Below are 16,090 nucleotides of genomic sequence, written 5' to 3'. Positions count from 1 at the left end.
AGCAGCTGCCACACCAACCTCACAGGCGGGAGAAGGTCATCAGAGACAACCTAACCTGACCTGACCCCAAGAGGGTTGGGTTGTTTTCTGACCTGCCTCAAACCTGACCCTTGTAGTTAGGTTCCGTTGATTTAGGTCAAGTTGCAGGGCTCTAAGTGGGAGGGGATGGGTGACACACTCACCCAGCCAACGAGAACTGCCAGTGAGTCTGTATTTATGAGGTCCAGAGCCTTTATAAGAAAGATCTGAAATGCTGTCTTTTTATTTTTATTTCTCTTTTGTGCCGTTTTGTCACAGTTATGCACAGATAGGCTGCTCGAAATAAACCCTATGTCATAGGGAGAGAAAGACGCAGGTTCTGCTGATTAAAATCCATCAGAAAGGCATAAAGAAAGGCAGCTGCCTTGTTCCATCAAAGTCCAAACCAGTCGGTGACTCCTCCTCGCCTGGGGTCAGCTGTCTGCCTCTGTCTCTCGTTCTCCATAAATTGCTTCTGGATGTCTTCAACAGAGCCAGGTTCTGGGGTTTCTTCTTTCTCTGGAAATAAGTTTGGGAACTGAAAGGTTTGTCCCTGACCCTAAAGAGAGAGAACAAATGGTAAGATACACATTCCAACCTCTCTCTGAAGTAGCTGTGATGTACATACTTACAGCTACATCTGAAGACCTCCCCAGAAGCTTCAGCTGGTGAAGAATGCTACTTCCCATCTCCCAAGCAGGACAGGGCCCTACACACACCAACAGCGCATACTCTGCACTGGTTTCCTATTCTCTTCTATGTGCAAATCCAGGTGTTGGCAACTATCTTCAAGGCATGAATGCTCAGGAGATGACTATCTGAGATCCATCTCTTATATTATACCACAGTGCATCAACTAAGAGGTGTTTGTATTAGCTCCTAAGATAAGATCAAGGCTACTGGCAGGGAGCAGTTCTGCCAAAGTCCCAACTTCAGTGAACCATGTAAAGACCATTTATTTTGTTTAGCACTTAGGTAATGGTCTGTGTTTATGGCTGGTTAATTTATAATATAAATGTTATACTTAATATGCCTAGCTATCATGGCAAGAAGTGCTACAGTTCAGTTTCAGCAATAGTCACAATGGGAGGTCGTACAGGATAGTGGATGGCAGGGGTCTCTCACCAGTTGAAACAAAGAATAGAATGTAAAACAACAGTACAGTGGAAAAAAACTGTAATATACCAACAACGTTCATGAGATAAAGTGATTAAACCTATATCAATCATTCCGCCTAACAGACAAGCTGTTGTAGTATATCACCGTCACAGGATCAATGTTTCCCGCTTGGATGGAAAATAAACATCACTTGGCCTCTAGCTTTTATCTAACAGCAGGAAACCATTATTCTGTGATAACGTTCTATCCCATTGACATTATCTCTGTTTCTGAGTATTGTTTGTACCAATCGCAACCTCTTTAAATCAACAATGCAAGCCCTGTCCATTCACTTCAGTATGAAACGCTGCATAATTAAACACACACACAATAATATGGCAGAGAGAGCGCTGTTATAAAAATAACACTGGGGCTGTTTTAAAACTATTTGACAAATAAATGCACATTTCTCAGGGTTTTTATATGCATTTATTGCCAGTCTATAAACTGAAATTGGTTTTGCAAATTCGAGTGCATTTGTAAAAAGATGGGTAAAGGCCCATCTACACTACAAACACAACCACATCAGAGATCCAGTTACAACACAGCTCTAGATGGGAGCTTAATCACATTTCATACCAGGCTGGCATCAAGGCTCAACTCTGCTTCCAGAACACCGTTGTGTTCCCATCTACATTTCATTTTAGAACTGAAAATGTGATGTAACTGGGTCTGAGGAGAACAGTAACCATATCACTTGACACAGCTGTCCTTGTATTATTTTTTTTATTTAGCCTTATACACTGCATGGCAATTTACAAGTGAGAGCTGATCTAAACCACAAACGTAGACAAGGAAGTTGCAAATTTGCCCCAGTTGAGCTTATCCATGCTTGAACCTACCACAAGTTCAACTAGTGCAATGAGATTCCCAGGTTGTTTCTGTAGCATACACTTCCTGGGGTTCCTAAGAGGCTATCTACACTACAAAAACAAACAGGAGATTGGGTACAGCACAGCTGTCCTACAACAATTAAAGCACAGCTCCATTTCATAGAATAGAATTGGGTCTCGTTAGTACTCCTAAACAGTGCTGAAACCATGGAGTATTGAAGCTCCTTTGCTGTAAGTACCATGAAAGTAGCTACACCATTCCCTTAGAAAATACACAGACTGGACCAGCTGTGAGCACTCTTACAGCCCATGGCTGTCCGAGACTTTAGTAGACTTCAGGCATGTGGCTAAGATCCTATCTACGCTGCACAATATTAATATGCTTTAACAAAAACAAGGGACAAACATGTTGTAACGAAATCCCCTGACACAGACCAGGTCAGCTCTAAAGCCTCATTCACACTGGGGATTAAACCGTTTCAGCAGAATTGATCTGAAAACAATTCAAGCCAACATGTAGGCAGGACCTAAGCACGAGTTTTACTGATAATAATGTGGAAAGGAGTGATCTCCTGATGTAGCACAGCCATTTTGGTATGTTTCCAATACCAATATGCTTCCATTATTGGAGAATGAAGGAAAATAGTCCCTGCAGCATGTTAGTGATATCTATTGTGATTCACTAAGCATTACAAAAAGAGAATACAGAGTTATGCACAGAGGCTACAGTGGAACCAGACAAACCTTTCATCCGTTTATCAAAGTGCTCAGAGTTCCCATTTCAAGGCTGGTGAAAGTAAAATATTGAGCAGATTAAGTCTATCTGTATCTGGAGCTTTTTAATAAATGAAATCAGGGTAGATAAGTTGGCTCTTTCCAGCTCTTGTTTTGTAAAGAAATTCTGATTTTGGCTGGCAGCCAGACATGATTTCCAACAGCCAAGACATTACACCCTGGAAGTGAAGGTTTATAAATCCTAACAATACTATGCTGTAATACCGCACTGTGAGACTCTAGAGTGATGAAAGCTGCATGAAAAATAGCTATTGTGCATGCCTGGTAGCTAATTTTCAAAAGCCTATTTCTGGACTTTTTCAAAACTTAAAATTTATCAGGAGGCATCAGTTTATGTAAAGGGAAGAGTGTACATTCAGACATATTTAAATTCAGTATACCGAAGGCATTAGGTGTATTGTTTGTAAATAAAATATACAAGTTGATCATTTTTTAAACTAATAGAGTAAACAATTGGCAGCCATATGATAAAAAGATTCATAAGGGAAATCCTGACCCATCAAAAGCAAAATCACCATTGACTTCAATAGGGCCACAACTTCACCTCTAAGTTCCCACGTGATGGAATGCTGACTGTTACAACATGCAACTGGAAGGCATGTTTCTGGCGTTCTGTTCCTAGTACTCACAATGGTTTGCTGTGTGACCTTCTGTAAACCACTTAACCACACGGGGCTCCAAACTGCTCCTTTTGTATATTGAAGATAATGCCCAGCTCACAAGGGTGTGGTGAGATTTTGTGTCTAAAAAGTGCTTTGAGATCACTGAATGAAGGGGGCTTTATAAATATATTTTATTGTTGTTGGGATAGTAAAATATGTCAGTGCTAAAAATCTAGGCATTGCAAGGATATGGGTCTTCTCACAGATGTAATTGTTTTCTACAAATTAAAAATTTATATGCAAGAGAGGTGCATGGTCCATTGTTTACATAAAAAAAAGGAAGCAATTAATTCCCCAAATCTAATCCTTCTGTTTCAGTTTACCCTAGTATAAAATTCATTTACATAATGGCTATTGTAAGGATTAATTCATGAAATGTTGCTAAAACCTTTGAAGATTAAAATTCTATAATAAGTGCTAAGTCTATTTTTAGTTTACATTTCTAGCTCTTCTGGTTAGGAAGATCATTTTCAGGGTGGAAATAAAGGTTGTCTTCAGAGAGAAATATCACACCAAGAGGTACAAATTGCCTCCATTCAGCTTAATGGGCTGCTAAGTGATCATAATTAGGCCTTTAAAGTTAAGTGTTAACATTGTTAACCTTTTCACCACTGAGCCTCATGCCGGAAATATCCAGCTAATAGGCTTGTCCAGCACAAGCTAGTTATACTTGCTCTGACCTTCCATTTATTTCACAAATTTAGAAATGGAAGGGCAGCACAGAAACTGTTCTATAGGAATAATGCAACAAATGTTGAGTTTGCCAACAGCTGAAAGCTCTTTTGATTATTTGGATAATTAAGACGCTTACTACTGTCCTTCAGAATTAGGATAGAGTGATGTTTATAATGTCATCATCTAAAATATGCTGGACTCCTACAGTGTGGGACGTGGGCCAGCAGCAAAGGCAGCTCAGTTTTATAACCTAATATATTTGAATGACTCTCCTTGTGTCTTATAATAATATCTGGTATTAAAATAAAGAGTAGGGCCAAGCAGAATAGGAGACTTAACTTTAAAATCCTTTCTGTAACATAGCAACATATGGGGAATCTTACTTTCTCCAATATTCCTCAAATACAGTGAGAAACCCTACAAACTGCTGTCATCTTTGGATGGGAGCATTTTTAAAGTGACATGTGAACTGCTAAACACATACTTGTAAGGCACTGAGGCCAAGATATATGTAGGAATATTTACAAAAAAATTCCCACTGGTGCCATCCCTTGTACAGCTGAACAGGTACTAGCCCAATGTAGACAAGACTGCTCTTCTTTTTACTACCATTTCCATTAGACTTTCTCTAAGCAGGTATAATTAAAATGGAGGTAAAAACAGATCTGGATTTCAGAGCCTTGTCTACACTTCTGCTCCACTTGCTTAGCAGAACTAGTGATAACACTGGTAGGAATATTTTTTTTTAAGTTTCCCCAATGTTGACATGGCCATAAAGTCTCTGACTGACTTTTTATGGCATCCATACCTTCATCAGAGCTAGCATTTGCCAGTTCGTTTTTCATTAAAGCAGAGAAAAAAGCTAAACCACATTTGCAGCAGCTTCTTTGCAAAGATAAATAACTTGGCTTTTATGAAAAATAAAACAGCTTAAAAGGCAGCAGCATTCCATAATAAGGACTATGAATCTGTAACATAAAGCCTTCCCCCCGGAAGGTGGGAAGAGAAGAGAAGAAACAAGGCTCTAGAGTGACTCGAGACATTTTTGACCACAGCTTTGACGATTTAAGGTCATTTTTAATGGGAGAATAGTAACAACTGGACTGACAATTTATTTGGCAAGTTAGAGCCTGAGGAAAAAGAAACCATTCCAAATCCCCAAGAAATAGAATTTAAAAGAGACTGAACAGGTATACTGTATATGATTCTTAATAACGTACCGTTCATCTTCAAAACACTTTCAGTACATTAGTATGTGCAGGTGCTATGGAAGCTGTTGTTCTCCGAAGTAGACCAGCATGACTAGTCTCTTTAAAATGAATCTGATTTCATCCAGGTAACCAGAGACTTGCTAGCGAAGGAAGTCACACTAGGAAGAGTAATGCTTCCACCTAGTGGTTGATAAGAAGGCCAACACAAAACACTCCTGACCTCTTCAATTTTCTTACACTCTTACACCATTTTAACTTGAAACCGGACTACAGAAAACACAGCTGGTAAAAATGATGGGGAAGCAAAAAACACTGACTAGTTTGACCTTAGTTGGAGTTATTACAGATGCAGCATGATTCTAATCAAAAAGGGATTTTGAAGTGCTTAGCAGAGGTTTTTCTACACTAGGAGTAGAGTTCTATTTTAACCATGGGCTCCATGGGGCCTAATGCAGACAAACCAAGTTTCAGAATTGACAGTGGGGGCATGAACTCTAGTCCACTGCTGTAAAATCAACACTTACACAGAACTGGGAGCAGAGCGAGAGACAGACCAGAATTAGTATTTAAAAAAGAAAAAAGAAAGACACAAAGAGGAGAAATACATGCGGAAGACATGAAAGTAAAGAGTACTGGGGGCCAGGAGGCAGAGCACACAAAAAAGAAATAGGAGAGGGCAGGAAGAGCCTGGAAACCTAGAGGTGAGGGGAAACAGAACACACACATGATATCCTGGCTCAAGATTCACTGCATCACTTTGTAGTGCCTCGTGTTAGTACTTTACTTGTACTACCGTAGGAGCGTCCAGGAGCTCTAACTATGCATCTGGGCTCCATTTGTACAGCGCCTAGCACAGTGAAGAGCAAATAAATCATCAAAGCTGTCTCATATCACGGAATAATAAAGTATGGCATTGTTAAACGCTTGCCCCTCACAGATGTGATGTCTGTGATTGCTCCAGGTACAGATGCTTGGCCTGAGGTAAGCACACACAATACTGCTCTGAGTCTGCAATCTATTCCACAACACTGGAGAATTTTGTTTCTAATTACAGTGTAGACATCTTCGGAAGATCTATGCCTGTTTACAATCTGGCTGATCCTTCCTAAAAGCAGAGAATGTGGCTGCCAAGTCTCTCTTAGGGGACTGCATTGGCCAGAAAGTGGAGCCTGGCCAGGAAATGCAAGGAAACCATGCACCCCTAAATCCCCTCCACCCGCAAGGCTCCTTTTAAGTCTTGACTGTGGCTTAGAGACGCTTCCTCACACTGGAAGCCCTGAGAAGCATAGACAATATAGTAACACTGCCTACCCTTTCTCAGGGTAAATCTCCTCTGTATCTCAAACTATGTCTTCACTGAAAATAATAGGTGTGTTTTTACATCAATAGCTATTGCACGTTGTAAAATCCTAGTGGAGACAAGGACCTGGAGTTTTTGCCTCCATGTAAGCTAGCGGGGGGTCAACTCTATACACTCCCCAGGAGGGCTGTTACACAGTTGTACATAACGGAATTTATTTTTATCTTGTTCTTTTTTTAAAAAAATGAATAAATTACATATAAAAACCATTAAAAGAACATTTAAGGTTGCAAAGTCAAGCACCAGAACATTAGGAAATAACAGATTTATGGTTGACTATGCAACCTTAATTCAGTTTTCTGTGCACATAGATTACGATCCAGTCTTTAATTACATGATCATATACTATTTTTCCCACAAAACACTTGCTTCATTCAATGCACAGGATGGATGCACAAGGGAGTAGGATTACGGTTGTATGGGCAATAGTAATTCTGGCATTTCCTAAGTTTCTAATGCTTGATTTGGCAATTTTAATAATGTTCTTTTAAGGTAGTTTTTGTGAGTGTAAGTTTTAGATCAGAGAGGTTATTCCAGGAAGGGATTTGAACTATAATATGCTTGGGTTGTTAAAAAAACAAAACAAAAAAACTACCACAGTTATACAAAATATTGGGCTCCATCTCCACTGGGACACCAAGATTTTATAACCCAGTTTAGCCACAAAGCATACTTGTTAGACATGACTGAAAGCCCTCCAAGGGCAGTGCCTTAAACTCTTCCAACCATTCCAACATCCAAAGAGTTTTATTAAAATACCCCCACCTTTATTCTTTAACTTAGTAGACATTTCAGCAATCAGCCACATAAATGGTGAACCTTTCAACATGCAGAGTACAGGATCAGCATGAAACTCACTGACAGATTGATACTCAATGCTACCGGCCTGGACCTTAGATTCAGGCCTCAAACAAAAAGGGATTTAAAAACTAATGGTTTGTTTGGGTGTTTCTGAACTAAACTCTTTTCATTCAGACAACCTCATCATGAGGTCTCAAGGGTGGCAGAAGTAGCAGGGAATGACACCATTAGTACAAGGAAGGCTGAAGTTGCATAAATATACAGTACAATGGACAATTCACTGAGCATTATTTCTAATTATGCTGATTAACAGACCCTACCCTCACTTCAAACACACATACATGTTTACTCACCAGCTGCACGTACGCAACCTTGTAATCTGGCTTCTTCACTTTCTGGTTCTTGTGGTTCCTTTTGTTGTTTGCACCTGTTCAAGTGAAGAGAAACTCACTTTTACTTTCCCAGAGTCACAGGCTCCCCCAACAGAAAGGTCTGATTTGAGTTTTGATTCATTTGTGAGGAAGAATTCTATCTTACATATTTATACTATTACCATAGAATCTGGGCACATCACAATGATTAAAACATATTTATCCTTTGGTAGGTACTATTATCCCGATTTTAGACTGGGAACCGAGGCGCACTTGCTGAAGGTCACACAGGAAGCCTGTGGTGGAGCAGGAAATTGAACCCAGATCTCCGCTAGTATCCTAGCCACTAGCTCATCTTTCCTCTTTCAACAGCTATGGGGAACCAGTACTCCCAAGGAAGAAAATACTCATTTATTAAGTGGCTACAAGATCAGTGTCCCTGCTCCATGGAGCTCCCCATCTAAAGTAGGCACTCTGTAGCGCTAGTGCACAAGTGCAATTTACTGTTTCTGCTTTTAAAGAAATTACAAAATCCAAAAAGTTTAGCAATTTTTAATTTTCTAAAATATAGCAGCTGTGCTTCATTATAGCTCCCCAACTAATGATACTTTCCCACTGCCTGCTCGTCTATCTTCCACCTCCTCCCAACATACACACACAACCACCATCTCCACCAGCCAGGCTAGGATTTATGGGGAGTTGGGGTGGAGAGGTTGTCAAATTGGGCATGAATATTTTTAGAAGTTGTTTGGAAGTAAATGTGCATAAAGTCAGTATAAAGTTATTTATAAAATAAAAATTTGAAAATACAACATTTGCTCTCCCTTTAATTTACTCTCTACTTTTCTCCCCTACACATACAAATATATATCTATTTTCAGGAATTTTAGAAACATTTCTTCATGTTTTCTCTAGGAATTTTTAACTTCCCTCCTGTCTCTTCCTCCTCAGGTTTCTCATATAAACTTTTTTTTTTTTTTAAACCCTTTTTTTTAAAATGTCCTCCCCACTGCTGGCCTTCACACACACATCCAACCAGTTCCTCTTCTCTAGATGCGAGATGCAGACTAAGAAAAACATCCAGCAACCCAACACAATTTGACCTGTCAGTCAGAACAAGTTACATTTCACTTACTTATTGCTTGAAAATGAAACTGATGACGTTTAAAAATCCTGCCCCTTACTCTGCATCACTCTTCCAATGCATTCCAGCTATGATTACAAAAGCTCCAGGGAGGGGGGCATCAGATGCAAAGGCTTTATGACACCTTTATGTACCCTAATCCAAGGACTGTTTGGCACCAGGTCAGATCCAGGCATTAATCAGAGCAGACTATTATGGATTTTTGGGTCTAGGGACCAGGACACAACCATGACAATTATAGTGTCTGGTTGTTAGGTAAACTCAACTACTTTCGGCCTTAACTATTTCTTAATACTTTGTTTGTTTATTTTAACTAATTTTATATAAGAATGAAGGTTGGGGTTGGCAGGTGTCTAACTTCAGAGGGGATAGATTTTATGCTCAGCAAAATGAGGATCCAACAGTACAAACCAGACGCATGAAGGTTGTATGCAGGTGCTGTGCAAGCTTTCCCCATCATATAGCTGTAATCGCATCTCACTTTTCACCTGCAAGTTCCTGCTATTCCAGTCCTGGGCTATCCTCAGAAGTCTAACAGAACCTACAGCCAACAGAATCCCTCCTGCTATTTCAATCTTGGGTCCCTACCAAACAGAGGTTGCTGATCTTGCCAAATTGTGTGAAGGTTATGTGATGTGAAATATAATAGTAGAAGGTAAGGACTGAGCAAACAGAGATACTTATTTTACCCTATCCCAAGGAAAGGGGGTCCTCTGGCTCAGGAACAAAAGAAAAGGTCCTGAATTGAACAAATATGAAGACCAAATTCTACTTTCCCTAGAATAGGACAGTCTCCTCTGGGACCAGTTGAAGTTCACAAATAAAGGAGTTTAGGAAAGCCCAGGACTGGATGACCATAAAGACACAGCCGATCTTCAACATTGGAGAGGAAGATCTCTCCACCACAGTGATAAGATCTATGCGGTGGCAGGGGGGAGAGAAATTTCACCACACCACCCTCTCAAAATACCTTACTGGAGAATCAACACTTGGGGATTAAAAAACACAGTTGTAGGCTGAAGAAGAGCTTTATTAAAAACAAAAACTTTTTAAACATCCCAAAAAGAAGTTTAGCTTCTGTACTCACCATACTGTATTCTGGTCCTCACAACAGACACTGGCACGTTATATATTTTTTCAAGGTAATTCTTAACATCCACTCTCGTCATCCTGTGCAAAGAGGAAATATTTTGGAGAGGAGAGAAGAAAAGCATAAATGTTTAAACTAAATTCAAAACAGAAAAAAAATATGTATAGGCTTATCAATGCTTTAGAGCAAATATATCAACAAGTTCATTCGGCCAAGATAATATACAAACAACATAGTTCTCAATGGTGCTATAAGCAACCATAGGCCACAGCAATAATAACTATCTAATCCAATGTAGTCTTAACAGTAAAAAACTCAAACGCCAGTTGTATTCAAAGAGGGTGGATGGGCTCACTCTCTCTACCCCAGTGGACAATTCTTTTGTTATCTTTGTAGAAGTCTCTAATCTCTGTAGGATCCTCTACAAACTTGTAGACTTTGCTGTGCCCAGACAGACTGGTGAACAAAAGGGTTACTGAAAACAAATGGATGAGCAATGTGACACACAGTACCCCATGTAACCGCTTACAATGACTTAAAATCTATCTTTCTATACTTAATAAACTTGTTTTATTGTCTTATCTAAACCAGTGTGCTTTCGTTGAAAGTGGTTGGGGAATCTCCACTCAGGTTCACAAAAGCACAGGCATAATCATTTTCTTTGATAAAATGACAAATTATCGATGAGCTTGCTCTGTGCAGTAGTGTGCTGGACAGTGCAAGATGCACCTTTCTGGGGTGCAAGGCTGGGGAATTTGCAGGTGTCACCCTCTATATAGTTCATGAGTGGCTAATAGAGCGTTCTTGTAACTTTGTTGGGCGTGCCTTTACATGTTAATGGCTGTGTGAGCAGAGCTTGGAGAGGCTGCTTTTCAGTAGCAAAGCAGTGTAAGAAGCACTCTGGGCTGGAGAGTGAAGGGGACACAGTGGTTCTGGTTGCACCCTGTGGGATATCAGAGCAACACCCTGCCTCTAGGAAGGGTCTCATTACAACCAATGCATTCTCCCAAGCCCCTTCCCTTGGACAAATGGAGAGTCTTCTTAACACATGAAAGAGGCGCTAGCGAAAGCCTATGCTTAAGAAGCTACGGTCTCAGAGCCTAGTGTTGTCCCTGATATAAGTTACCTCAACTGTGACACAGTGCCCAAAGCCGACTATATACAACAATCAGCTTCTCTATTCCTCAGGCAGTATTTTACAGTTATTGCTCTCAAAGCCTGTCACTATTATTGTCCATTTGTATAGATTTCCAGTGAAATCTTGTTGCTCCAAAAATGTTTATTTTTAAGTGGGACGCACTGTCAAAAATCATTATATACCTAACAGGTGCTCTTCTATAGCAGCTTTCCTCAAATAAACTTCAAGTGTTTTAAAAGTGTTAAGCCGCACAACACCCCAGTATGGAAGGCAAGGATTAAATCCAAATTATAGTTGTCAAAACTGAGGCAAAAAGAGCTTTAGTGACTTGTCCAGGGTCACAATAAATCAGTGGAAAAGGTGGGACTAGAATCCTAAACACCATAGAATATCAGGGTTGGAAGGGACCCCAGGAGGTCATCTAGTCCAACCCCCTGCTCAAAAGCAGGACCAATCCCCAATTAAATCATCCCAGCCAGGGCTTTGTCAAGCCTGACCTTAAAAACTTCTAAGGAAGGAGATTCCACCACCTCCCTAGGCAACGCATTCCAGCGTTTCACCACCCTCCTAGTGAAAAAGTTTTTCCTAATATCCAACCTAAACCTCCCCCACTGCAACTTGAGACCATTACTCCTTGTCCAGTCCTCTTCTACCACTGAGAATAGTCTAGAACCATCCTCTCTGGAACCACCTCTCAGGTAGTTGAAAGCAGCTATCAAATCCCCCCTCATTCTTCTCTTCTGCAGACTAAACAATCCCAGTTCCCTCAGCCTCTCCTCATAAGTCATGTGTTCCAGACCCCTAATCATTTTTGTTGCCCTTCGCTGGACTCTTTCCAATTTATCCACATCCTTCTTGTAGTGTGGGGCCCAAAACTGGACACAGTACTCCAGATGAGGCCTCACCAATGTCGAATAGAGGGGGACGATCACGTCCCTCGATCTGCTCACTATGCCCCTACTTATACATCCCAAAATGCCATTGGCCTTCTTGGCAACAAGGGCACACTGCTGACTCATATCCAGCTTCTCATCCACTGTCACCCCTAGGTCCTTTTCCGCAGAACGGCTGCCTAGCCATTCGGTCCCTAGTCTGTAGTTGTACATTGGGTTCTTCCGTCCTAAGTGCAGGACCCTGCACTTATCCTTATTGAACCTCATCAGATTTCTTTTGGCCCAATCCTCCAATTTGTCTAGGTCCCTCTGTATCCTATCCCTGCCCTCCAGCGTATCTACCACTCCTCCCAGTTTAGTATCATCCGCAAATTTGCTGAGAGTGCAATCCACACCATCCTCCAGATCATTTATGAAGATATTGAACAAAACCGGCCCCAGGACCGACCCCTGGGGCACTCCACTTGACACCGGCTGCCAACTAGACATGGAGCCATTGATCACTACCTGTTGAGCCCGACAATCTAGCCAACTTTCTACCCACCTTATAGTGCATTCATCCAGACTCCCAACTCTTGTTCTGACCACTAATCAACATTCCTTTCCTACAGAGTGTTTCGGTATATCAAAGTATCAATGGGCAAACAATCAGTATTGTGAAGACAGGGTTATGTAACAAATACAGTTCTGTTCTCCTTGCTGGTCAACAGCTATTGGCACCAAAAAGCTACTGGCTGGCTAGCAACCCACTGAACAAGATCCTGTGACCTTGTGTCAATTAAAGGGATTATGTCTTGAAATCAAAGGAACAGATTCTTTAGGATCCTCTTTATCTGTACAGTCATCCAAGACAGGTTCTGCAGCAGCCTAACAGAGGTCCAAAAGTAGTGGTGCATACAGTGAATCTTTTGAAGTGTGTGTTTTTCTCTAGAGTGAGGGGAAGCAGTTGTGGAAAGACATCAAGTTGGACTCTTAATTTGAAAATATAAAAAAAATTAGGGTATAAAACCTTGGCTTGGCTTGGCAGACAGAACTATCACTTGCCAAGTGGATTCATATGCAGGACTACACAACCACTATATCTTAAAAGCTTCAGGATCTGCAGCCATGCCACCTTAGGCTGTGATCCTGTCAGATCACATATGCTAAGCAAGGTCAAAGTGAGTTAAATCTTTGCAGGAGAGAACTCCGAGATTACCTACATGGTGGAGAAAACTGTCAATAACTAAACAGGTGTCACTTCTTGCCTCCAAATCAGTACAGAACTATTACCAAGCATGTTGTAAAGAGACACTGTTGTTGGACGTGGCATATTTTGGGTGAGATGTAAAACTCAGCTCCTGAACACTTGTGATAACTAAAGATCTTATGTCCTTTAAATAGGTGCAGGAGTGTTCGCTTAAAGGTCCTACCTAAAATTCCCCTTGAGTTTCAGTTAGATATGGTATTCTACACATTCTGTCTGAAACTGCAATGTAGTGTTGCTATGTTTCACTCCAGAGATGCCTGCATTTGGTGAAGCAATTCCAATAACAGTATGCATTTTGGTTGGCAAATGGCTTTTGGATGCTTCACAATGAAAGATGTTATCAATATTGTAGATATTATTTCTAGTTCAAGGAGCATGCTTGCAACAATGCGTGCAACATTCACTGCACATGGCATCCAGGCAATGGACTTACCTGCTCAAACAGTGGGCATGAAGTTTCACAACATGGGAGATTTAACAAATTCTAATTACAACCCAAGTCTACTGTAACTAACAACAACAAAATCTGACCTCAAGCCTAGTTAACTGCATTTCCAGAGATATTGTTCTTCTCGTTATTTAGATTGCTATCCCTGAAGGCTTTCAAACTGAGAAGCAGATGACCCTTTCATCTACTGTTTCTCTGCTTGCACTTACTGCATAGAGACACGGAACTGTACAGTGTCTTCTGGCTGTGGCACACCAGGCCTCACCAGCGTCATGAAGAAGTTAGGTCGGAAAATCCGCAGCTGGGGGTTTCCCAGCTGGTACAGGGGGTAGCTAAAGGGGGGGAAAACATCAAAGTTACTCATAAAACACTCGTGGTATTATAAAATCTTGGTTTTAATGGTTTTACTCCCCGAGTGAAATCACATACTGTACACACAGCAAAGAACATAAACCTCAGCCACAGCACTATTTTATTTTAAACTGGCCTATTCCTTTGCCAGACAGACATGTTTTTGCACTTTAGTTTAAAAAAAACAAACAGGCAGCAGCATGTATAAAGAATAAATCATGCGCTTGGCGGCAACCCTTAATCAGCACCATATGATGATATTTCTAAAGAACAAACAAGCCCAGACACACGGCTTTAAACGAGTGTCAGGATTCAACTCTTCTCTACCATCCAAAGCAGTACACAGCGTCGTTTGGGAGAGGTCCTTGCAACAGGGGAAGGGACCAAACCTGCGAGCCAGAAGCTCGTAGGCCGCTTAGGAAGGAGACAGCAAAAGGGAAGGGACGGCAGGAAAAGACGGCAGGCGGGAATCGGAGAAGGAGGCAGCGTTAGTGGGGCAGCACCAGCATGAGGGAAGAAGGGGGGGGGGGGGAAAGAGGGGAGGGAAGGACACAAAAATACGGAGAGCTCCAGGGAGAAATCCAGAGAACAAGACCGAAGTGCCCCTGAGAGGAGGGAACTGAGCCGCTGTTGCTGGGAGAGTGGGGGGGGGGGTCCAGGGCTTGGACTAAACCCACCCCCTCCCGTGGCGGTAGCCAGGCACGGGTAGGGCCCGCCCTGCGGGGCTCCGGAGCTGCCCTGGAGGTGCGGGGGCTTGGCCGGGGGGGGGGGGGAAGGGGGGAGCTGTGCGAAATCTGGGCGGGGAGGCGGCTCGGGGGCGGCACGGTTACCCCCAGAGCGGAGGCGGCCTCCCTACCCCGCCGACACGGCCCAGCCGGGAGGGGAGCCGGGAGGCGCCAGGGGCCGGGCTCGCGACGAGCGGGGGCGGGGAGGGGGGGTGATGCCCTGACGCGGCAGCCTCGGGACCCTTCGCGCGTGGGTGAACCACGGAGGGGGGCGGGGCCGGCTACTCACAGAACCTTTCCGCTGGCCATGGCCCCGCCGCGCGCGCAGCGTTCCCCTCCCCCCTGCGGCCCCCAGCGGCCGCGCCCAGTGTCCGTCCGGGCCGCTGCGGCGAGCGGGGCCCGGCGCAGGAGAGTCTCCCCGGCCGGCTCACTGCAGGCGGAGGCGGCGCTATCGCCCCCTGCAGCTCGGGAGGCCTCGCGGCACGCGAGCGTTCCGCGCCAGGGGCGCCCGTCGGGCTGGGCTGGGCTAGGCTGGGGAAGGGGGCGCGTGGCCCAAGCCAGCCCCAGCGACGTAGGCGAGGTGGGATCCCACAGGGGTGCCTGGCCCCCAGCCACAGCAGGGCTTTTCAACTCCTGTTCCTGGGTGGCAGCCCCCAGCCTTCAAAAAACATCAGCCGTCAGCCCTACCCCCAAACCTCGCGAGGTTGCCCTAAAAATCGCCTTGGCTCCCTGGTTTCTGAGCCTATGGACTACACTGAGCCGGGGGCGGGGGGGTCCTTGCCGCTTTGCTGTGCAACCGCCAGGGCCTGAGACGCCTACTTTTAATTTAAATGGACGTTGAGATTCTCCTGATTCCAGAAGCTGAGGCTTGAAGAAAAACACCTGCTTTAGGTCCAGTCTTACAGGCATTTGAATGCAGCCCTCATAGCCTGGGGCAATGTGGCAAAATGGACTTGTTTGTTTCTTGCACAGGGAATCATCACTCACATCTTGTCCTATTAAATGTAAACCAGCTGCAACCTGCTGTCTCTGCCTATGTTTTCCAAGGCAGCAGAGTTCCAGACCTCCAGCGACCTTCTGTGTGTGTTTGGTTACTGGGTGATGCAAATGCAGTGGCTGTGATGTATATTCAGATATTATTGTATTTGATAGAGTGTTTCAATCTAGA

The 16,090-nt window shown here is 43.0% G+C and overlaps 1 protein-coding gene across 1 annotated transcript; it reads right to left on the bottom strand.

Annotated features, from left to right (window-relative positions):
- Positions 1-239: 239 nt before the first annotated feature.
- On the bottom strand, positions 240-15,337 carry MRPL23 (mitochondrial ribosomal protein L23). The gene is made up of 5 exons (XM_077818268.1): positions 15,212-15,337; positions 14,056-14,178; positions 10,116-10,198; positions 7,867-7,940; positions 240-577 (listed from the first exon to the last, which is right to left on the bottom strand). Exons 1-5 carry the CDS (start codon positions 15,229-15,231, stop codon positions 413-415), a joined length of 465 nt encoding a protein of 154 aa, XP_077674394.1. The 5' UTR covers positions 15,232-15,337; the 3' UTR covers positions 240-412.
- Positions 15,338-16,090: the final 753 nt, after the last annotated feature.

Source organism: Eretmochelys imbricata, chromosome 6 (assembly GCF_965152235.1).
Source record: "Eretmochelys imbricata isolate rEreImb1 chromosome 6, rEreImb1.hap1, whole genome shotgun sequence".
In the NCBI taxonomy this organism is placed as follows: domain Eukaryota; kingdom Metazoa; phylum Chordata; order Testudines; family Cheloniidae; genus Eretmochelys; species Eretmochelys imbricata.
The sequence above is the reverse complement of the archived record's forward strand: the minus strand, read 5'-3'. Positions and strand labels throughout refer to the sequence as shown.

Excerpts from the sequence above, each read along its gene's own strand:
- MRPL23 (XM_077818268.1), bottom strand. The coding sequence starts at position 15,231 with ATGGCCAGCGGAAAGGTTCT. Across the intron at positions 10,199-14,055 it reads CAGTTCCGTGTCTCTATGCA|GATGACGAGAGTGGATGTTA; the intron begins GTAAGTGCAAGC and ends CTCTTTGCACAG. Across the intron at positions 578-7,866 it reads AGGTTGCGTACGTGCAGCTG|GGTCAGGGACAAACCTTTCA; the intron begins GTGAGTAAACAT and ends CTCTCTCTTTAG.